Genomic DNA, 23,639 nt, shown 5'->3' on the forward strand with positions numbered 1-23,639 from the left:
TAATAAACATGATATATTGACGGTGATAATTAAACAATAGTAACTAAATAGAGATAGAAACATACAACAACCAAATTAACAAACATCACCATAAACCATAATAAGGGGGGAAAAAACAACAGCAAAAACAAAAACAAATTGTTGGTTGGTACAAACTAGAAGTAATCCACGTCTTCAAGTGCCTGCACACAGGTCTTCATCAACAACAATCTTCAAGCATAGGTTCCTTGATAATCAAAAGTCTTGATATGAGAAGCAAGTTTCAATATCTCATCATCTACATTAAATCCACTGCAGTACCTCATAATCAAGAGCTCAAGGTGTCTGCAGCCCTTTAAAATCATCACAACATTCTCACGGGACAAGAGACAACTACTTAATCTCAAGTACTTGATTTTTTGTTCTAATTTGACTATGGCCATTGCATCTTCATCTCTAATTTGGATTTCACGGCAACATAACGCCTGAAACTTATGGCAATGAGTGCTGATTGGGGTCAAAATCTGATCAAGATAATAGCAAATTTCAATAGATAACAACTCTAAATTCTCCCAACTGCCTATAAATTTAGAGAGATGCTGCCCCTCGTCCCCAAACATAAACTCCATCGGTATATTAAGGCACTTCAATTCTGGGCACCTGCTAATAATTTTTCATCTTAGAGAATATGTTTATTGTTTTTTTTTTTTTTTTTTTTAAAGGGAGTGCATTTCACTATATAAATACACACATCAATTGAAACAGGTTTTAAAACAAAAGTAATCCTATTATTTAATTGAAACAGATTTAACAATAAGATAAACTAATAACATTAAGGTAAATTGAGATATTTAAATATTAATGTCATCAAATTCTACCCCAGTAAGAACCCCACATACACTCAAATAAAATTGCAACATTCTCAAAATAAAAATATTTTATAAAATAGTTATAAAAAAAACTAAATTAAAAAAAAAATCCAATTCCATAAAACTAATAGTCTATAACACATATTTAAACACGGAAGTATAACTTATGTAAAAATTAAGTACAAAGTAAGTTGTTTATTGAAATTTAAGTTATTAAACTAAGTTCAACATTTTTTCAAATAATAGAAAGCATAAATTTTAATCAATACAACCACATAGTTGAGTTCAATTTTTCTTGAAAAATAACATAAAAACCATGTAGTTGAATTCAATTGAAAACCTAAGATACAATACATAGTATTAAGGAATTGTCTTCAAGTTTTGCCTTTCAATTTAGTGAAAAGAAGATCATTTAAACATATGTGAAGAGGCTAATATATTTATTAAAAGAGATGGGGAAAAAAAGCATGAATATAAGGAAAAAAGATAGTATTACTCTTGGGAGACATATTCCAAGGACTGTTGAGTGAAGAAGCCAGCAATCACAAGCGTAGTGGCACATCTTTGACTGCGATCAACCACAAATTTTATGAACGCATTGGTTAAGTCATTGTTCCCGTTTAGAATGTTGAAGTCATCGAAGAAAGGTGAATTGTAGGGTGGGCGTAGATAAGGTGAAGATGCGAGTTCGTGAAAATTAAGGCACTTCCAACACTTGGGGTCCAAAGAGGCTTTGTACCAAGACTTACACACCAAAGGAATGTTGGTTAACAAGGATTCAATGTCTAATTTTCTAAGCACTTCAACCAAGCAATCTTGGTTCAACTCCTCCCATCTCCTATTCCCCATCTTCTTCTTTGATGGGTAGTATCTCCCACTCCTATTCCTATTCCTCTTCCTCTTCCTCTTCCCCATGATTGATTGGTTTTTCTTTGAACACGTGCTTAGATGCTAGTATATATATATATAGGATGGTACGAGACTATTCGGATTATGAATTGTAACCGTCGTAACATAACTGAACTCTTGTGTTCGTGTTAAACACGATGATACGCAGTGCACTGCATCTACACGGCGTGAAGCCTGTTCGTGTTCTATTTAAATGTGTCTAACGCTTATATAGGTCTTTCCCTTTCTTTTATTTATTTTTATTAAAAAAAAAAACCTCTAAATTATTTAATTCAAAAAACACTTATATAGATTTCTTCCTCACTTATTGAATTGAATCTCCACTTATTATTTTTTGATAAGTACGATTAAAAAAAAAACTATTGGCGTAGTCAATCTATTTGGTCTATTTCGGTCCATTTTGGTCAACTTTGGTCCATTCAGTCCATTACGGCCCATTAAGTTCACTTCGGTCCAATCAGTCTATTTCAGTCTAATTCGGTCCATTCGGTTTATTTCAATCTACTTCAGTTTAATTTGGTCCGTTCAGACTACTTCAGTCCATTCGGTCCATTTTTTATTAATTGGGCTTTAAATAATAATTTAAACATACTATAACATGTTATATATATATATATATATATTTTTTATTTTTTTTGGTAAACAGGGCAATCAAGATTAACTAAGAAACGGCAGAAACAACAGCTTGGGACCATACATACATGGTTCCCATAGCATCAAGACCAACTAAGAGAGCAACATCGGGGGGGGAGGAGTGGTGGTGGTCAATGGAAAATTACAAAATCTTAAGAAAGATTATATCGCCGTGAGACAGGGAAACTGTTGTGCAGTCCAACAGTTTTAGATTGTTATTATTCTGCGGCTTTTGTTGTTTGTATTTTTTAATTATATTATAGTATTAATTTGTGTGTGTTTTATATATAATATAGTGTTTCTTTTTCTTACAGGTTGTGGGGTTGGGCAGTGAGAACAGAAAAAGAGAGAGAGAGAGAGAGGAAAAGAGAGCTCAGGGGTTGGTTGGTCGGTTGGTTAGATTTTTGGAAGGGTAAGTTGGGTAACTATCAACATTCAGCAACAGGACGAGACGTTATCATTTTTTTTTTTTTTTTTTGGTATGAACANAAAAAAAAAAAAAAAAAAAGGGAGTGCATTTCACTATATAAATACACACATCAATTGAAACAGGTTTTAAAACAAAAGTAATCCTATTATTTAATTGAAACAGATTTAACAATAAGATAAACTAATAACATTAAGGTAAATTGAGATATTTAAATATTAATGTCATCAAATTCTACCCCAGTAAGAACCCCACATACACTCAAATAAAATTGCAACATTCTCAAAATAAAAATATTTTATAAAATAGTTATAAAAAAAACTAAATTAAAAAAAAAATCCAATTCCATAAAACTAATAGTCTATAACACATATTTAAACACGGAAGTATAACTTATGTAAAAATTAAGTACAAAGTAAGTTGTTTATTGAAATTTAAGTTATTAAACTAAGTTCAACATTTTTTCAAATAATAGAAAGCATAAATTTTAATCAATACAACCACATAGTTGAGTTCAATTTTTCTTGAAAAATAACATAAAAACCATGTAGTTGAATTCAATTGAAAACCTAAGATACAATACATAGTATTAAGGAATTGTCTTCAAGTTTTGCCTTTCAATTTAGTGAAAAGAAGATCATTTAAACATATGTGAAGAGGCTAATATATTTATTAAAAGAGATGGGGAAAAAAAGCATGAATATAAGGAAAAAAGATAGTATTACTCTTGGGAGACATATTCCAAGGACTGTTGAGTGAAGAAGCCAGCAATCACAAGCGTAGTGGCACATCTTTGACTGCGATCAACCACAAATTTTATGAACGCATTGGTTAAGTCATTGTTCCCGTTTAGAATGTTGAAGTCATCGAAGAAAGGTGAATTGTAGGGTGGGCGTAGATAAGGTGAAGATGCGAGTTCGTGAAAATTAAGGCACTTCCAACACTTGGGGTCCAAAGAGGCTTTGTACCAAGACTTACACACCAAAGGAATGTTGGTTAACAAGGATTCAATGTCTAATTTTCTAAGCACTTCAACCAAGCAATCTTGGTTCAACTCCTCCCATCTCCTATTCCCCATCTTCTTCTTTGATGGGTAGTATCTCCCACTCCTATTCCTATTCCTCTTCCTCTTCCTCTTCCCCATGATTGATTGGTTTTTCTTTGAACACGTGCTTAGATGCTAGTATATATATATATAGGATGGTACGAGACTATTCGGATTATGAATTGTAACCGTCGTAACATAACTGAACTCTTGTGTTCGTGTTAAACACGATGATACGCAGTGCACTGCATCTACACGGCGTGAAGCCTGTTCGTGTTCTATTTAAATGTGTCTAACGCTTATATAGGTCTTTCCCTTTCTTTTATTTATTTTTATTAAAAAAAAAAACCTCTAAATTATTTAATTCAAAAAACACTTATATAGATTTCTTCCTCACTTATTGAATTGAATCTCCACTTATTATTTTTTGATAAGTACGATTAAAAAAAAAACTATTGGCGTAGTCAATCTATTTGGTCTATTTCGGTCCATTTTGGTCAACTTTGGTCCATTCAGTCCATTACGGCCCATTAAGTTCACTTCGGTCCAATCAGTCTATTTCAGTCTAATTCGGTCCATTCGGTTTATTTCAATCTACTTCAGTTTAATTTGGTCCGTTCAGACTACTTCAGTCCATTCGGTCCATTTTTTATTAATTGGGCTTTAAATAATAATTTAAACATACTATAACATGTTATATATATATATATATATATTTTTTATTTTTTTTGGTAAACAGGGCAATCAAGATTAACTAAGAAACGGCAGAAACAACAGCTTGGGACCATACATACATGGTTCCCATAGCATCAAGACCAACTAAGAGAGCAACATCGGGGGGGGAGGAGTGGTGGTGGTCAATGGAAAATTACAAAATCTTGTAAAAGCAAGGCACCTCTCCTAGCAAGAGCATCGGCACATTTATTGGGGGGGGGGTGGTGAATGGAAAATTACAAAATCTTGTAAAAGCAAGGCACCTCTCCTAGCAAGAGCATCAGCACATTTATTTACTTTTCTATAACAGTGTAGAATTCAGACTCTCGGAATTTTCTTTTATCCCTCTTTGCAATCAGCAATAAGAACATCATTACCATGGGTTATCTCATCACCTTTCAGTAGCAGGTCCACCACAATCTTCACATCCATTTCAATCAACACATTAGTCAAGTTCAAATCAATGCATAAACATCCCTTAGGCCCATAGTTCTACCGCCACAATTGTGGTATGGCCAATAGCTCAAGCATAACCACGCACCCAATTTCCAATGGAGTTTCTAATAATACCACCACCACCAGCTTTGCCCGGATTACCCAAGGAGGACCTGTCGGAGTTTAGCTTAAACCAGTAACATGTTATATGTGTTCTGTGGAATGAGAGTACATTTTTTTTTTTTTAATATTATTGGATTTGTTCAAATTAGTCACCCTATTGTAGTAGATTTATAAAAATAAAAATAATAAAAAAAATTAATAACATCTTCTCTATTTATAAAAAATAATATTATAATTATGTAATTTAAATCTTTTATCAAAAAAACTTTATTTCATATATATATATATATATATTATTATTTATTAATGCAAAATACATTATATGTTTCTTTACATAATACTTATAAAAATAGAAAATACTTTTAAACAACACATGCACTATTTAACCTACAAAATTTACATCATATTCTTATAAAATAATTATATTACATTATTTCATGCATTATGTGAGTTTGATACTAGTGAGATATAATACACTTGAATAATTTTATTAACCACCACGTAATGAGTTGGAGATCCGATTTAAAGAAAAAATGCCCCCAACAAAAGATTAATAAGCCATATTATTTTACTCAAGTAAAGTAACCCAAAAAAAAAAAAAAAAAAAACATATAAATCACCATGAGTATCTTGAGATTTTCCATTTGTGAAATAATTTCTTTGTTTTTTATTTCTTCATTTAAAAAAAAAAAAAAAAACATATAGAAATGAAGTAAAAGTTTGGCATGATTTTTTTCTCTATCTCTTTTTTGGTGTATACTAATCGGCACGCATCAAAATAAAAATTTTTATGAGTGTTGATGAAAAGATATAAAATTATAAGTATATATATATATATATTATTTATTAAATGATTATGATGATCGAGAGTCTTGTGTCGTGTGATTCACTACCAAAAAGAAAAATGGAAAAAGCAAGACAGGAGCGGTCTGAACTTTGAAAGGTTTGTTGTACAACATAATGACGCAATGTGAACAAGGAGAATGGCTTAATGATAACGAGCTTCTCAGCGTCAGCGTTTTAATTAGTGTTCAACAATTTTAATCATACACAATTTGCTTTCTCGTAACGGCTTTTTAGCAGCAATAGCATGCTGTCATAATCTATAATTAGTAAGTTAATGTTGGTGTTCAACTAAAAAGTATAATTTTTAAATTTTAAAAGAAGAAGAAATTATTAGCATTTTTTATATTTTACGTCCAGAAAAGATTGCAGGCGTGCTAACCACTAAAATTTGGAACAATCAGAATTAAAATGCAATGTTAAAACAATGTTTGGATAGGATATACACCGAAACTAGAGAAGTGCAAGCTCATGTTTACAACTTCAAGGTAAACGATGACATGTTTACCAGTGCTCAAACTGTCAGTGTCAATGTCCATAAGCACAGCATACATTCAAACTCAAAGAGGGTCTTCTTTTGGTTTAAATATGCTGATAAGAGAGGTCTTTTGGTTTAAAATCTCTAACTACATAGTGCACACTGCACAGCATACATTCAAATTCTATCATAAACAAATAGGAAAAAGAAATACTGCACTAATATGTTACACATTCATGATTCATAACATAGTACTCAAAATATTTTAAAAGCCATATCTTTTTGGAGTGAAACTCTCATCACATGGCTATGCATATAATGTTAAATGCCTTCACGGACGAAATTTTACAGGAATCCTAATTGATCTTGAAGTATCACAGTTGAATGCAATCAAGAAATTTTTTTTTTTTTTTTTGGTATGAACAAAGAAATGGGTAGAAAGAGCTATCTAAATTGGTGTCTTTCTTGAACATGATCATAGTAGTCGTTATCACGTTTACTTGTTTACGAGAGAGATGCACAATATAGATTATTGTTTGAACTTTTATTTAAATTTTTTTTCTTAAATATGTTAAACCAGTAAAATATTTACATTTTAAAAAAGTAAAAAATAAAGTTAGATTTTAAAAATTTTATAAATAAAAGTTAAAAGAAAAAAATTTTCCATTTCCCAATAGCTTTTTGCTAAAAAATATTTTGAGAGATTTAAAAACTATAAATAAAAGTTATATATAAAAGCTAAAAAATAAGAAGCCAGTTTATAAGTTATTTCCAAAAACACACAAAATGTAAAGTATATGTTAAATAAATTCCTTTTTTATTCTTTTTTTTTCTCTAAAAAAAAGAATAAAAAAATAATTTATTCTATTTATGATATGAATATTAATATTTTATGGGTCTTGGGCATTAGTTAGGATTGAATTTTTAATTGTAATTAATTGGCCTTAAACATGGGTTGAATCACTTTCAATTTTAATTATATTTGTTTATTAATTTTTGCAAGTGGGATCCATTTTATTTTTATTATAGATTGTCCTAGGGGTACATGTTAACATACTCTATATAGAGTAATTCTTAGGTACTCCTGGAGTATAGAGAATGGTGTTCTTTCCACTCACATTCGTAGTGTGGTTCGTTCATTAAATTCATGATGGGGTCTATCATGAATGTGAGAGGAGGGAGCACAATTTCTTCATATTTTGAAAGTACTTAAGAATTTTTCCTCTCCATGTATATTTATAATTGAAAAAAAAAAATGTAGGGTTTTAGGGCAAGACAAGCCCTTCACATGTATGACCTTTTGTCCTATGATCCTAGCTAATAATGGTGACTCAAACCCATGCTCAGAGCAAGGAGGACAACGGTCAATTACCAGACCCCACTAAAGATTGATATTTCTATTTAGTATTTATAACGAAAAGATATGTCAATTGAGCTAAATCTAGTTGGCTTGTTTATCCATATATATCTTGAACTATAATATGAGTGGTAATATTTATCTATATTATTATTATAAAAAGAATAACAAATTTGGTATCATATTTTGGCTGTCTAATAAAAAAGACATCTTTCTCAAAAAAAATAAAAATAAAAAAGACATAAAATTGATCAAATTATGCATAATTATAAATTCTCTAAAAAGGAGTTATGGCAGTGATCTATTCCATATTTATTTTAGGTTACGTTAATGGGTTCTTTTAACACAATTTTTAATAAACCATATTATGAGAGTTTTAACAAAAATTTTATGAAAAATATAAAAAATGTCAACAAATTAATTACTTTATCATTTTCTCATAAAAACATTTCTAAAAGTAGTTTTTAAACCAACACCCTTAGTGTATTCATTAACATTTCCTATTTAGTTTTTGGCATGTGGACCTGGAACGTTTGGCTGGCAAGAAATGGTAGAAAAAGAAAAAGAAAAGTTTGAATTTTTATCAAAGAATCTTGAGTTTAAGTTGTTTGGGATAAAATTGAATTTTATTTATTTCTATATCATTTTTTTACCATTTTTTTTAAATTTTAATAATATAAATGTTTCTTTTTATTAATTTTTATTGTTTTCCTTTAAATTGAAATTTGTTTTTTCTTTTTTGATGTGGATTTTTTTTCCCAATTAAGGTGATGGTATGAATCTTTTTAATGGTAATTAATTTTTTTTTATTATTATTTACTAGTCATGTGCGTGTGTCAAGTGAGAATTCTATCAACCAAGTAAGAGAATTCCATCCTTAAGATGACAACAAGGGCCAAATAAAAATTTGTTCAAAAATTTAAAGACTAAATTAAAAGTTTTCAAAACATAATAATTAAAATGAAGGGTTTGGCTTGTGTCTAGTGGCTCTAGCCACTGGACACAAGCTCCTCCCAAAATGAAATACTTAAAAATACCAAAAATATATTTTTACCTTCTGTTTTTACCCTTTTTTTTTTTTTTTTGAGAAAACACCTTCTGTTTTTACCTAAATAAAAGTGAGAGGGATGTGTTCTCACCATAATATGGTCAAACGGTAGTTTCTGCTTTCTTGGTTTCATCTCCATCTTATTATAATATTATTATTTTTTTTAATAATAAAAAAGAGTAAAAAAAAAATAAAAAATTCATGACAGGCATGAAACGGCGCCATTGCAATGACTACCGTTACTCCGTTAGCAACGGTCAAATGGAGAGAAGGTACGGTCAAAGCACAATTGAATAATGTATTTTGTTTTTATTTTTATTTTATTTTTAAAGGAAAATTAATAAAGAATTCATAGTGCAAATCAATGATGTGCTTTCTGTTCAATTATTATTATCAGCATGGTAAGCACGCGGCAGAGATGGGTGTGTTTCTCTTTTCTCTTTTTCAATTTTTTCTTTTATTATTATTTTTTTTTTTATTAAGAGGTGAAAAATGTATTTTATGGGAAAAAAAAAATAATGTTCTCATGTCAGCTTGAAATATTTTATTGACCTCTCAAAAACATAAAAATATTTTATTCATCAACTTAATTTATGAAAATCTAGGGCCCATGAAAGCTCTACCACTATACTTTTTTTTGTAGCTGTGCTCTGCTATCTTATCCTCTCAAATTTTTAACTGTTATATTGTTTTATTGAGCGGAGGATTCTCATGATCTACATAAATTATATTTTTTTGGTAGATTAGATTCCTTTGTTGAAAACAACTATGAAAATAGAGCAATGCTTGGTATCACAACTTGCGGCACAAATTTTTACTAACCACAATTCACCACATGAGTGAGTTGTAGCACCAGCTTAATTCATGAAAACATATTTATTAATAAATGATCCTTCTATTAAATAGATCAATCATGTCAACCAACAGATTTTAAAAGATTTCAAAACAAAATATTTGATCACAAAGAATCGTTTTTGTTTTAATATTCCAAGTATCTATGGTATATTTTTTTTTCCCTGGTAGATTACTACAATATATGACAATGAATTGATTTTTATTAGTCAAGGACTCGTGGGTAAGGAATGTACTGGGGGGTATTATAACTTTTAAATTCATATATTATCAAGGGGAAAAAAGGGGTTTCTAACAGCAACACAATGTAATTTTTTGTTAGTTCAAAAAGAAGAATTTTCATCTAGCTCATTTGGTTCGAGAGTTTCTCAAAAAGAGAGAGAGAAAAAAAAAAATCTCATTTGGTTCGAGATATTTAAGTGAAATCAATAAAACAACACATAATCACAAACCAAGTCAATTATATTGTATGATGTCAAACTCTAATCCCAATTATGCCATGTTTCACATTCTAATCTTCTCCTTAATTTTTTTTTTTTTTTTGGATGAGAAATCTTCTCCTTAAATTGTTCGCTCATTACCTCATTTTATCTGATTCTAAGAAATTAAATGGATTCCACTACTTTCATTTTGAAAAATAAATAAATAAATAAATTGATTGAAATCTTAAAAACAAGTTAAAATTCTTATGATATTTTAGACTAATGTACTTTTTTACCTCTAACATTTGAGGTTGTTTTTATTTTGGCTCTTAATGTTTCAAAATTCTCATTTTAGTCCTTAATGTTTGGTTTTATTTTCAAAATACGATTATAATAAAGGAGTATAGAGAATGGTGTTCTTTCCACTCACATTCGTAGTGTGGTTCGTTCATTAAATTCATGATGGGGTCTATCATGAATGTGAGAGGAGGGAGCACAATTTCTTCATACTTTGAAAGTACTTAAAAATTTTTCCTCTCCATATATATTTATAATTGAAAAAAAAAAATGTAGGGTTTTAGGGCAAGACAAGCCCTTCACATGTATGACCTTTTGTCCTATGATCCTAGCTAATAATGGTGACTCAAACCCATGCTCAGAGCAAGGAGGACAACAGTCAATTACCAGACCCCACTAAAGATTGATATTTCTATTTAGTATTTATAACGAAAAGATATGTCAATTGAGCTAAATCTAGTTGGCTTGTTTATCCATATATATCTTGAACTATAATATGAGTGGTAATATTTATCTATATTATTATTATAAAAAGAATAACAAATTTGGTATCATATTTTGGCTGTCTAATAAAAAAGACATAAAATTGATCAAATTATGCATAATTATAAATTCTCTAAAAAGGAGTTATGGCAGTGATCTATTCCATATTTAGTTTAGGTTACGTTAATGGGTTCTTTTAACACAATTTTTAATAAACCATATTATGAGAGTTTTAACAAAAATTTTATGAAAAATATAAAAAATGTCAACAAATTAATTACTTTATCATTTTCTCATAAAAACATTTCTAAAAATAGTTTTTAAACCAACACCCTTAGTGTATTCATTAACATTTCCTATTTAGTTTTTGGCATGTGGACCTGGAACATTTGGCTGGCAAGAAATGGTAGAAAAAGAAAAAGAAAAGTTTGAATTTTTATCAAAGAATCTTGAGTTTAAGTTGTTTGGGATAAAATTGAATTTTATTTATTTCTACATCATTTTTTTACCATTTTTTTTAAATTTTAATAATATAAATGTTTCTTTTTATTAATTTTTATTGTTTTCCTTTAAATTGAAATTTGTTTTTTCTTTTTTGATGTGGATTTTTTTTCCCAATTAAGGTGATGGTATGAATCTTTTTAATGGTAATTAATTTTTTTTTATTATTATTTACTAGTCATGTGCGTGTGTCAAGTGAGAATTCTATCAACCAAGTAAGAGAATTCCATCCTTAAGATGACAACAAGGGCCAAATAAAAATTTGTTCAAAAATTTAAAGACCAAATTAAAAGTTTTCAAAACATAATAATTAAAATGAAGGGTTTGGCTTGTGTCCAGTGGCTCTAGCCACTGGACACAAGCTCCTCCCAAAATGAAATACTTAAAAATACCAAAAATATATTTTTACCTTCTGTTTTTACCTAAATAAAAGTGAGAGGGATGTGTTCTCACCATAATATGGTCAAATGGTAGTTTCTGCCTTCTTGGTTTCATCTCCATCTTATTATAATATTATTATTATTTTTAATAATAAAAAAGAGTAAAAAAAAATTTCATGACAGGCATGAAACGGCGCCAATGCCCATGACTACCGTTACTCCGTTAGCAACGGTCAAATGGAGAGAATGTACGGTCAAACCACAATTGAATAATGTATTTTGTTTTTATTTTTTTTATTTTTAAAGGAAAATTAATAAAGAATTCATAGTGCAAATCAATGATGTGCTTTCTGTTCAATTATTATTATCAGCATGGTAAGCACGCGGCAGAGATGGGCGTGTTTCTCTTTTCTCTTTTTCAATTTTTTCTTTTATTATTATTATTTTTTTTAAGAAAATTCTAACGAGTATTCTTAGGATACTGATTAATAATTCATTTTAAGAAAATTTTGATACCATTTTTATGAAAAATAAAAAAAAGTCATCAAAATATTAATTACTTTTTTTTCATTTCCTATAAAAAAAATTTTTAAATAAATTATTAACCAGTACCCTAAAAATACTAGTTAACATTTCTCATTTTTTTTTATTAAGAGTAGAAAAATGTATTTTATGGGAAAAAAATAATGTTCTCATGTCAGCTTGAAATATTTTATTCAACAACTTAATTTATGAAAATCTAGGGCCCATGAAAGCTCTACCACTCTACTTTTTTTGTAGCTGTGCTCTGCTATCTTATCCTCTCAAATTTTTAACTGTTACATTGTTTTATTGAGCGGAGGATTCTCATGATCTACATAAATTATATTTTTTTGGTAGAGTAGATTCCTTTGTTGAAAACAACTATGAAAACAAAGCAATATCTGGTTTCACAACTTGCGGTACAACTTTTTACTAACCATAATTCATCACATAGGTGAGTTATGGCACCAGCTTAATTCATGAAAACATATTTATTAATAAAAGACCCTTCTATTAAATAGATCAAACATGTCAACTAATAGATTTTAAAAGATTTCAAAACAAAATATTTGATCACAAAGAATCGTTTTTGTTTTAATATTCCAAGCATCTATGGTATTTTTTTTCCCCCTGGTAGATTACTACAATATATGACAATGAATTGATTTTTATTAGTCAAGGACTCGTGGGTAAGGAATGTACTGGGGGGTATTATAACTTTTAAATTCATATATTATCAAGGGGAAAAAAGGGGTTTCTAACAGCAACACAATGTAATTTTTTGTTAGTTTAAAAAGAAGAATTTTCATCTAGCTCATTTGGTTCGAGAGTTTCTCAAAAAAAAAAAAAAAGCTCATTTGGTTCGAGATATTTAAGTGAAATCAATAAAACAACAAATAATCACAAACCAAGTCAATTATATTGTATGATGTCAAACTCTAATCCCAATTATGCCATGTTTCACATTCTAATCTTCTCCTTAATTTTTTTTTTTGGATGAGAAATCTTCTCCTTAAATTGTTCGCTCATTACCTCATTTTATCTGATTCTAAGAAATTAAATGGATTCCACTACTTTCATTTAAAAAAAAAAAAATTAAATTGATTGAAATCTTAAAAACAAGTTAAAATTCTTATGATATTTTAGACTAATGTACTTTTTTACCTCTAACATTTGAGGTTGTTTTTATTTTGGCTCTTAATGTTTCAAAATTCTCATTTTAGTCCTTAATGTTTGGTTTTATTTTCAAAATACGATTATAATAATTGCGTTTTACCATCTAACTAAGGATTTGTTTGGGAACCACTTATTTTGTTGAAATTAAAAACTTTTTTGTTGAAAATATGTAAAATAAATAAATAATTAATTAAAAGCTAATTTTTGGAGCAATATGACCTACTTTATGAACAAAAATAAGCTAAAAAGTAAAATAAGTTAACTTTTTCTCAAATTTCAACTAACTTTTTCTCAAATCTCGATCACAACCTAAGATATTACTGAATTTATTTTCAACTTAGACCTGATTTGATCCCGTATCTCATATTTGCCCATTAAACTAAATAGAATCCACCTCAATTTACTCCCTCTTTAATCCCATGCATAGACGCAAATACTGCCAAGCAGCAAGCACCAACCATTGGTTGATTGAGTTGGACCTTGCCTTTGACTTGTGTCTTCAATCAAATAATGTGATGCATATAAAATCTAGGTGGTTCAATTTGTGGACCATTTGGTGGATTTTTCAAGCATGTGGAGAGATATCCTAAGCATGTGAAAGCCGACAATGATGCGAGCGAGCAACCTGAAGTAATAGCCCTTTCCTCCTAGTGTTTCAATCCTAAAAGTGTAGTACTACACACATTTCAACACAATTTAAACACATGGCAAGCAACAATTAAAATACTTTTCACTAAGTTCAAGTAATGAACCATATGTAATGTGTAAATAACGTAATTTAATCACACATTAATAAATATACAAGTTTTTTTTTTTTATATAAGTAATGAATATGCAAGTTACGTCAAAGTGTGTGAATAAGTGCGTGTTCATAAAAAAACTTAAATTAATTTGGTCCCAGTGCAACAAAGCAGCATGAATCGTAAAATCATATTGTGATGTATAATGCTTGCTTTAATGTCCAAAACCAGGAGAGCTTCAATTCCGTGAAATGGGGGGCCTAAACTCGTACAAATTTGACCTAACAGAAGAAATATGGTACGACTTAGGATACATATAATAATTATTTATATTCTTTGAAACCGACATTACGTAAAAACGAGTTGCCCACTTATCTTTTTCAAAAAAAGGCTTCCATTAGCTATCTATACTTTGGAAGCACTACTTCTCAATCACTACGCTAATCACGGAACAATGTTTGATTTCTATTTCGAATTAACCATTGATTTTTTTTTTTTTTTTTGGACTGAATCATTGAATTATGAATCTTTTAAAATTTACAAATAGGGAATTAAACTATTGGGGACATTGGCTCTTGCGATTAGCAAACAATATTAGTTGGACTTTTCATTTCTCTCTTTTGAAAAATCAATCCTGAACCCAAAAAAAAAAAAAAAAACAAAATAGAAGAAAATTTCTTACATTCTTCTTAATCTAAATTGTGCGTTAAATCCCATTAATTCCTTATAGTTAGTAAAACTAAGTTGTCATATAGGGTCCCATCAACAAAAGAAAAGAAGTTGTTATATAGCGTTCAATGGCGCCATATAGACTTAAAAGACTACGTTGAAATCAAATATAATTTAAAAGGATAGAAATAAATTTTTTTTTTAAATGAAGACTATAAAGATAGAGATAAAAAGTGTAATTTATAATTTAGCATTTATTAATTTAATATTTACAAAAAGCATATGCACAAATTATTTTAGTATCGGTCTTGTTATTTCCTTTCACAAAAAGGAATATGAAAATCCTTTTTATTAGGTATAAACACCATATAAGTGCATCACCAATAAACTAAATAGATAAATAAATGTGAACATATGGTAAAATTATACATAATGTCACTAGCAAACCTAGCAAATAGAATCAAATTAACTAAGGTGGTCATATTTCATAACCAAAGTAGTCAATATCATATTGGAAACTATTTTAATTTTTCGATGGAACAAAATATTCAGTACCAGTTTATACCAATATATTAACCACTATATACAAAAATTGATATATTCCAAGGTTAGAATAACTACATGAATCCAATGTGCTAGTTTAAATAACATGTTTTATAACTATTCTTTTAATTTTTTTAATTATTTTTTTGTATATTGGCCGAAACCTTCAAAAAAATCTCCAACATAACCTATAAATATCAATATTTTATTCAGTATGTTTAAGAGTAATATTGATACTGTTCTAGTGGTTAGTATAAGTTTATAACGCATACTGCCAGAATGATTGATATTGATCTGGTATTGACTATTTTGATAGAAACACAATAGCCGGTATGTAAATGGACAAAGTTTAGCTACAAAATTAGTTATAACCTTAAGCTACAAACTTACTTAATAAATTAAATACTACAACAAACCCAAAAGAAAAGAAAAAGAAACAGAAAATACAACAAACCCCCCCTCTTTTTCCATAAAACATGAAATCTCCTCTCAAATTTTGAGTGTAACACTTAATCTATTATGATATTACTTTATACATTTTCTTTTATTGAGAAATAATATTATTTTATACATAAACATTTAAATATATGTGAAAATAAATAAATAAATTAGTCATATGATAACTTGTATTCATATTTAAAGGGTTGTTGGTTACCCTCAAAAACTTGAGTTTAGGGTTTTTTATCAACTAGAAAACTTGGAGTTAAGACTTTTTAAGTGTTACACTTAAACACGAGTTCGGAGTTCCTTGTTCTATGGGGTCACTTTTGGATTTTATGTATTTCTCAAAAATTGAAATATAATCTTTTATCTCTTGAGAAATTCTAGTCCAAAATATTTTCACAATAAATTCTAAGTAATAATTTATTATTAGTACTAATTTAGAACTCATTATTGAAATTACTTTTTTACACATCAATAATAATCAATAATTTAAAACTTATTACTAAAATTACTTTTTACTTATCAATAATAACAATAAGACATTTAGAATTTGCTATGAAATATTGTAAATATATCATTTGCTTTATTTCTTTTATCCTTTTCCTTTTGGCCAGGCTCTATAGAGTAAAAGTTAGGGTAGAGGACAAGTCGCACCAAATCAAAAGACACAAATCACAAAGTCAAAGGCTAATAGGAAAAAGAAAGAGAGACCCATCAAATGGAATCAGCTGCCAATGCTTGCTCCAAAAGAGAAAAAACGCCTAGAGAGATTTTTCATTTCACATCTACCTAACCTAGCTATTATCTATGAAGAAATAACACTGTCCAATGGTCCCTATGATTGAGTTCCCAAACTCTGCAACCGTATCACTGGACATGATGCACTAAGATATCTCTGTTTCCCGATATGATCTTTACCATTCCTTTGTCAATCTCTGTTGATGATGATAAACTTTTACTCTTACAAGGAGCTATAGAGAAGAAGACAAATTTTACTTTGGGCTCTTTCCTCAACGCCTTTATCATTGGTCTGTGGGTCCTCTAAAAAATTTGTTAAAAAACAACCCCTAGTACTGAGTGTGAGATGACAAATCAACTAGCCTTGTTGTTTAAAATTGAAAGTTGAAACGTTTCCATCCTATTTTCCTGAATTGCTGACTGATTTGCCTGGTGCTATTGATCCAAATTCCTTTATTTAATGGGAAAAAAAGTACCAATCATCCAAAAGAAAATGTATATCATGACAACTTACATCTTAACTTTTTAATTTTTTTTAGTTTAAATCTCAGATTTTTATAAAAACTACCAGGAGGAAACTTCATTAACTCACATTACAAGCAAATGACATTGTTTTACTGCTTTAGTACTCCACTATAGTCGTTCTCATTATGTTAATTGTCTATATTATCATCTCTCTTTACCATGTTCTATACTCTCTCAGAGTTATAATAATACAAACGATCAATGACAAAATAGTGCTATTTGGATGTAATATTTGTTAATGAAAATTTGTCTCCCAATTTGTAGGTTACTTCATTAGATTTAGTGATTTTCAATAAATATAAATAAAGGGGGTAGATTGTAATGGATTATAATCACTATGAAGCATTCATAGTGGTGGTCGTAAAATCATTAATTTTTTTTTTTATTACTTCAATTGCCAAAATGCATGCTATATTAAAAGTGCTAAAAAAAGAAAAAAAAATTAGCAACATGCTACAATGATATTACTAGTAGCATATTGCTACTCTTATTTAATTCATTTATTTTCATGGGTGAAAAAGAAGTGCTAAAAGCTAAATTTTTTAATACATTTGATGTGAATGCTTTGACAAAATTCAAAAAAGTTAGTTTGTCCCAAAGGAAAAAATAATAGGTTTTTTTTTTTTTTTAATAAAATAATTTTCTTTAAGCTCTCATTCTTTGCAGTTTTGCACTAGACACCCACCTTTCTTTAATATATTTTGCTTATGGATCTCATCCATGTAAATCTTTTTTCTTTTTTAAATAAATTTTTTTGAGATTGTGGCCATCGCAAAATATTGGGGATAAGAATTACACATGCCCCTGCATAAGGACCTAAGGTGGTTGTTGTGGGTTCTAAGATAAAGTCTAGGTTTAGAAGATTTTACTGGCCTAAACTCGTTGAAAGACTTGCATATTAAAGTCACCGAATTAATTACTATGTTGTCTACAGTTCTACACCTAAATGCTGAAAATAAAAGGCAATTGATGCGTTCACAAATAAAAGCGGAGAGAATTTAGGATCGAATTCAACTTTGGACAACTTTAGACTTATCTAAAGACTAAACCTACTCGTTAGGTATGCTAGAGGCCAAAAGAGGAGGAGGAAAGAAAAAAACAGAAAAAGAATAATACCTATGTGCCCACCAATGGGTTTAGGTGCCTAGAGATTTCTGGTCAATGTTAGTGTGCCATTAGAATTTGGAGCACAATTTTTGTAAGGAGTTTGGTTATAATTAAGTTATGCATTCTAATTACTTTGGGAGTCAAAGTACTTCTTGAGATGGGATTAAGGTTTTGTTTAATGGGTCTACATAGACATCAGTAGCTTGACATTCTTTGAGGCATTAAGATTTCCACTATTTGTTTATTCCGAAGAGATGAGAGATTGGAGGGAAGGGTTGATTTACAATTTGAATTAACTATTATTATTTGGCTTTGAACCCTATGTTTAGATGGAAGGAGATAAAAGGATTAAGGTGATTGAAATATAATAAAAGGTTAGTTCTTTACTAGTCTAACCACTTTCCTCTATTCTCCTCCTTAATTCTCTCCAATACGCTAGAAGTCATTTTTTAGATAATAATAGGGCTTACTTAAAAATCAATTTAGAAGATTTTCTTCAACTTCAATGCGAAGATTCAAAGATTATCAAAACGTGTTTTTTAATAATGTAAAATCACTATTAAATTGAGTCAAATGACGTATTTTTTAGTGACTAAATAATGGATCATTTCAATAAAAAATTCAAATGAATTTCAAATGTCTTTTGTTAATTTGGAAGAAAATTTTATTTGTTTGCTCTAAATATTTTATTTAACTATAAAAAAACTTTATCAGTTAAACTAATTAAAACTCTAGATCACTTCCATCTTAGTGTATAAGTTTGCTCCTCGGTTAGGCTTGTTCCCTGTTATTGGGTTTGTACGCATGAAAGGCCGAAACCACTTTTGGAAATGCAAAAGCCCATTTGGTGGGCCTTAGAACATCCTAAACCAGCAAATAGACAAACCCACAAATCATTCTTCTATGTAAATATCTTGCGAAGTAGATCTTATCACCATAACTTAAGGTTGGGCTACCATCTTTTTTCTTTTCACTACTATTTAGAAGTGAGGACAGTATGGCTATCTTCTGGGTCATGAGAATTGTGGCCCAACTAAAGCAGGGACCATTAAGAGAGGAGGTTCTTCATACTATCATGGGCGGCCTTAGTTTGGACTTGGGCTTGGATCACTCATGACCAGGCCCAATAAAATCTAAGTTTTTATTCTCTAGTGTTTAGGAATTCTTTTTTTTTTTTTTTTTTAGAAACTTTTTTCTTCAAGAACATCCTAAACCAGCAAATAGACAAACCCACAAATCATTCTTCTATGCAAATATCTTGCGAAGTAGATCTTATCACCATAACTTAAGGTTGGGCTACCATCTTTTTTCTTTTCACTACTATTTAGAAGTGAGGACAGTATGGCTATCTTCTGGGTCATGAGAATTGTGGCCCAACTAAAGCAGGGACCATTAAGAGAGGAGGTTCTTCATACTATCATGGGCGGCCTTAGTTTGGACTTGGGCTTGGATCACTCATGACCAGGCCCAATAAAATCTAAGTTTTTATTCTCTAGTGTTTAGGAATTCCTTTTTTTTTTTTTTTTTTTTAGAAACTTTTTTCTTCAATTTATGATGTCTGTTCCTAATAATATCTCTTTATAATCAAATTAAGACATCAATTGGTTTTTGGTTATAGGAATTCTTGATAAGCCTTTTTTTTTTTTTTTGGTTGGAACGTAAACTAAGTCTTGATAAACCTTTTGGGTTTTGACATTGTATTGGACAAAAATCAAATTTTTCCTTCATATAGCTGAAGGTGAAGTTGCGTTGTATTGTTCATATCACATTGGCTACAAGTTAATGGCTTATTAGGGCTTGCAGCTTTGTTTTAAAGGCTAGCAAGTAGCAAACTCCAAAATATTTACAGTATTTACTGACATTGAACTCTGAACTCTCAGACTTTCCATACATAACAATCCACAATCTTATTCATTGGGGTTGGTAGTTGGGTAGTTGGGTTGATTTATAAAAATGTTTTGGATTGGATTGGACATTTCGCATCATGAAAATGAGATGTGTTACATCCACAATATTTTTACAACATTTTCACAACAAATTATAGGTGTAAAGTTGTTATTGGTTTTAATTTGAATTCAAAATTTAAATTATTTTTTTATCTATCCGTAACAATCAATAACAACTTACCATTTAAGATTTGTTATAAAAATGTTGTGGACAACATTTCTCTTATGAAAACATGAAATCGGGTTGAAAACTTGAAATCATACCTAACTCAATCTGTGCATACCCCACATAAGATATATAGACATCCTGTATGTACTATGTACTTCAAATTAATTAAGGGGTTTTTTTTTTTTTTTTTTAAGTTACTCACTAACAAGAAAAAGAAAAAGGAGGAAGGATCTCTAACAATTAGTAAATTATTTAAATAGGTTTTTTTTTATTAAAAAAATTATAAAAATGGTAATAAATATAATCAATTCAACTTTAAGTTTTAATCTCAACAAATTGGGATCTACATTTTTCTTATTCTTATTCTTCTTTATTTTATGTTGTATTCTATCATAATATATACTGTAATATCTTAACCTCCATAACCTTTTATTTGTTTGTATCTCTATTAAGTATTAACTACTCTTTCTTTTCTATATTTTTAGCTGTCTCATTACATGTCCTACTATTTCAATTCTACTGTGGTATCAATTCAAAACCTTAGAAACAAACATCAATTCATTTTTTGTTTAATGAATAAAATAACATCATCAAAAAACTTCTTCTTTTTTTAAGAAAGTAAAAAATCTCGCAATTTGTGGGACAAGATATGAGAAGAGGACCTATTGGCTTTATTTACAACTGCAATTCTTTGTTAGTGTGTTACTGTTGCAATTTGTGCAAAGTATGCAAAGTTATGTTTTATATAACTTTAACCTAAAAAATACAAAAAAAAAAAAAAACAAAACTCTAACTTCTTTTAATTTTCACTACTTAAGTAGTGAAAATATTGTGTCAGGTTTATATATGATGTCTCAACAATCAACATTTCATCATACTATTTTACTTGTTGCCTATAAGACAAGCAAAATATCCATAAACTCATAATGTGATTGATTGAAATTGGAACCTTCAGATTTACGTCATGGCCGTTGTCAATGATATTTGCTATAATGTCATTTGACATGGTCAAAAGCGAATTGGTGAATGGTGAATCGGGTTACAGGAGATGATGAACCAGTCCACAAGGACCACAACAACAACACCAACACCGACGTACAAAACCGACTAATCTCAGTGAACATCATATAATTTTTTTGGTAAGAGGGATAATATTAAAGCAAACTAAACAGAGCTACAAGGAACAGGGCAGAGCCTGTTAACAAAAGAACCTTGGCAATCAGCCTCTAATCTAGCAACAATGTCCACAGGCGGACTTGTATGAATAACAAAGTCTAAGGATTGATGTTGACCTATCTTAGCTAATCTATCAGCACACATATTAGCTTCACGGTAAATGTGTCTAAAACAAAGGCGAGGAATTCTGCTAGCCAAAATTTTACAGTCTTCAAACAGGGGAGAGATAACTGAATTAGCATAAAAAGGATTGGTGATGGCATCAACCAAGGCTTTCGAATCAAGCTCAATAATAATGCCATTAAGATTCATCTGGTTGCATAATAAGAGACCATCACGGAGACCCCAGATTTCTGCCGCAAAGCTGCTTGTTTTCCCGATCCTTCTAGAGCATCCTACCACCCAATTGCCTCTGTCATCTCTCACCACTCCACCTGCCCCAGCTAACTTCAACATTTCATTGGCAGCACCATCAGTATTTAGCTTTAACCAGCCCTCACTAGGCATCTCCCACCTGACTTGCTTGATCACCAACCTTCTACTGTTCCTCTGATAGTTTACACAGTGAAAGAATTCTGAAGCTTGCGTAGTTATCATATTAGCTAAGGTTGGGTTAACACCTCCGTTCTTGAACACCACCTGATTGCGATGCTTCCAAATCAACCAAATGGCGAAAGGAAAGAGGATGTTCCAATGTAAGCCCCTTTGAGACCGAAATGTTTTGTCCGTGACATTGGACTTCAACCAGTTTCGAAGGTCTTGTGTGAAGAAGTTGGAGTTGGAATGACACACTCCGAGTTGATGCCAGACTGCCCTGACCACGTGGCAGTCACGAAGGGCATGGGCGATAGATTCTTCTGCAACGTTGCATAAAGGGCAAGTGGTATCAACAGGCATACCTCTTCTAGCTAGAGCCTCTCTAACACCAATGCTACAATGCATGCACCTCCAGATAAAAAATTGAATTCTAGGCAAGGTGTGGATACTCCAAATCCACTTTCCCGAGAAGGCATCAGCTCCCAACAAATTATTAGATAACAAATACGCACTTTTCATGTCAAAGCCCCCTTTAGGAGAATATTTCCAAGCCATTTGATCACAATTCCTGGAGAACAACGGGATAGGCACAACTTGGATATCCTCTTTAAGATCAGAGGGAAAAACAAAAGGAAGGCTAGCCCAATTCCACCCAAAGGCAGTCCTTACCTCATTGAGCATCAGATTGGACGATTCCAAATTGAGAGGACCTTGGATGGAATCTCTAATGGGCCCACGGTCTAACCAACAATCTATCCAAAACCTTAAATTGCTTTCCTGGCCTGGAATCCACTTGACACCTTGTCTAAAAACTTCTTCACCTTTGGTCAGACCTTTCCACGTGGGAGATTTAGAGAACCTAGAAATGTTTCTTGAATTGATCCTTTGGTGAGTACAATATTTAAGCCTGAGCACTTTAGCCCACAAGGAATCCCTTTCTGCATGGAACCTCCAGTTTAACTTTGCAAGAAGGGCCGTATTTCTACCCTTGGCAGATTGGAGACCCAGACCTCCTAGTTCTTTGGGTTTAATAACCTCCCCCCAGTTCACCCAGTGCATTTTCTTGACCTGGTCCGTAGATCCCCACAGAAAATTTCTATTGACTCGATCTATGCCATTTAAAATCTTGTTAGGCAGCAAGGAATTCTGCATGACATAGCTCGGAATGGCAGAGGAGGAGGCTTGAATGAGGACCAGCCTACCAGCCATGGAAAGAAGATTGGCCTTCCACCCCGCAAGTTTTTTCTTCACCCTATCAAGCACGAAATCAAAAACATGCCTCCTGTTCCCTGGATGCTTTAAAGGAAAACCCAGATATTTGCCAAGATTGGAAGTTGGGTTGAATCCAAGCAGGTTTGCCATGCTATTCCTTTGATCTGGTTGCACATTTGGTGAGAAGAACACCCTAGACTTGGTGACACTGACCTTCAGCCCAGACTTAGAGCAAAACTCATGGAGAACAGATTTAATAATATTGCAGTTATCCACATCAGCAGTCCCAAAGAGGACCAAGTCATCTGCAAAAAACAAATGTGAGAAAGCTGGCCCACTC

The 23,639-nt window shown here is 30.7% G+C and overlaps 1 protein-coding gene across 1 annotated transcript; it reads right to left on the reverse strand.

The window, feature by feature from the left end:
• On the reverse strand, positions 1-4,111 carry LOC136070413 (putative F-box protein At4g05475). The gene is made up of 4 exons (XM_065780324.1): positions 3,543-4,111; positions 3,362-3,386; positions 1,345-1,799; positions 1-639 (listed from the first exon to the last, which is right to left on the reverse strand). Exons 1-4 carry the CDS (start codon positions 3,959-3,961, stop codon positions 213-215), a joined length of 1,326 nt encoding a protein of 441 aa, XP_065636396.1. The 5' UTR covers positions 3,962-4,111; the 3' UTR covers positions 1-212.
• Between the last annotated feature and the right edge of the window lie 19,528 nt (positions 4,112-23,639).

The sequence above is a fragment of the Quercus suber genome, unplaced genomic scaffold, assembly GCF_002906115.3.
Source record: "Quercus suber isolate HL8 unplaced genomic scaffold, Cork oak 2.0 scaffold_232, whole genome shotgun sequence".
NCBI lineage: Eukaryota > Viridiplantae > Streptophyta > Magnoliopsida > Fagales > Fagaceae > Quercus > Quercus suber.

What these genes read in the sequence shown, in the direction of transcription:
- LOC136070413 (XM_065780324.1), bottom strand. Translation starts at nt 3,961, where the DNA reads ATGGGGAAGAGGAAGAGGAAGAGGAATAGGAATAGGAGTGGGAGATAC. An exon ending in TTGGAATATGTCTCCCAAGA is followed by an intron (nt 3,387 to 3,542) that starts GTAATACTATCT and finishes ATTGTATCTTAG; the next exon opens with GTTTTCAATTGAATTCAACT. An exon ending in TTGGAATATGTCTCCCAAGA is followed by an intron (nt 640 to 1,344) that starts GTAATACTATCT and finishes AATTATTAGCAG; the next exon opens with GTGCCCAGAATTGAAGTGCC.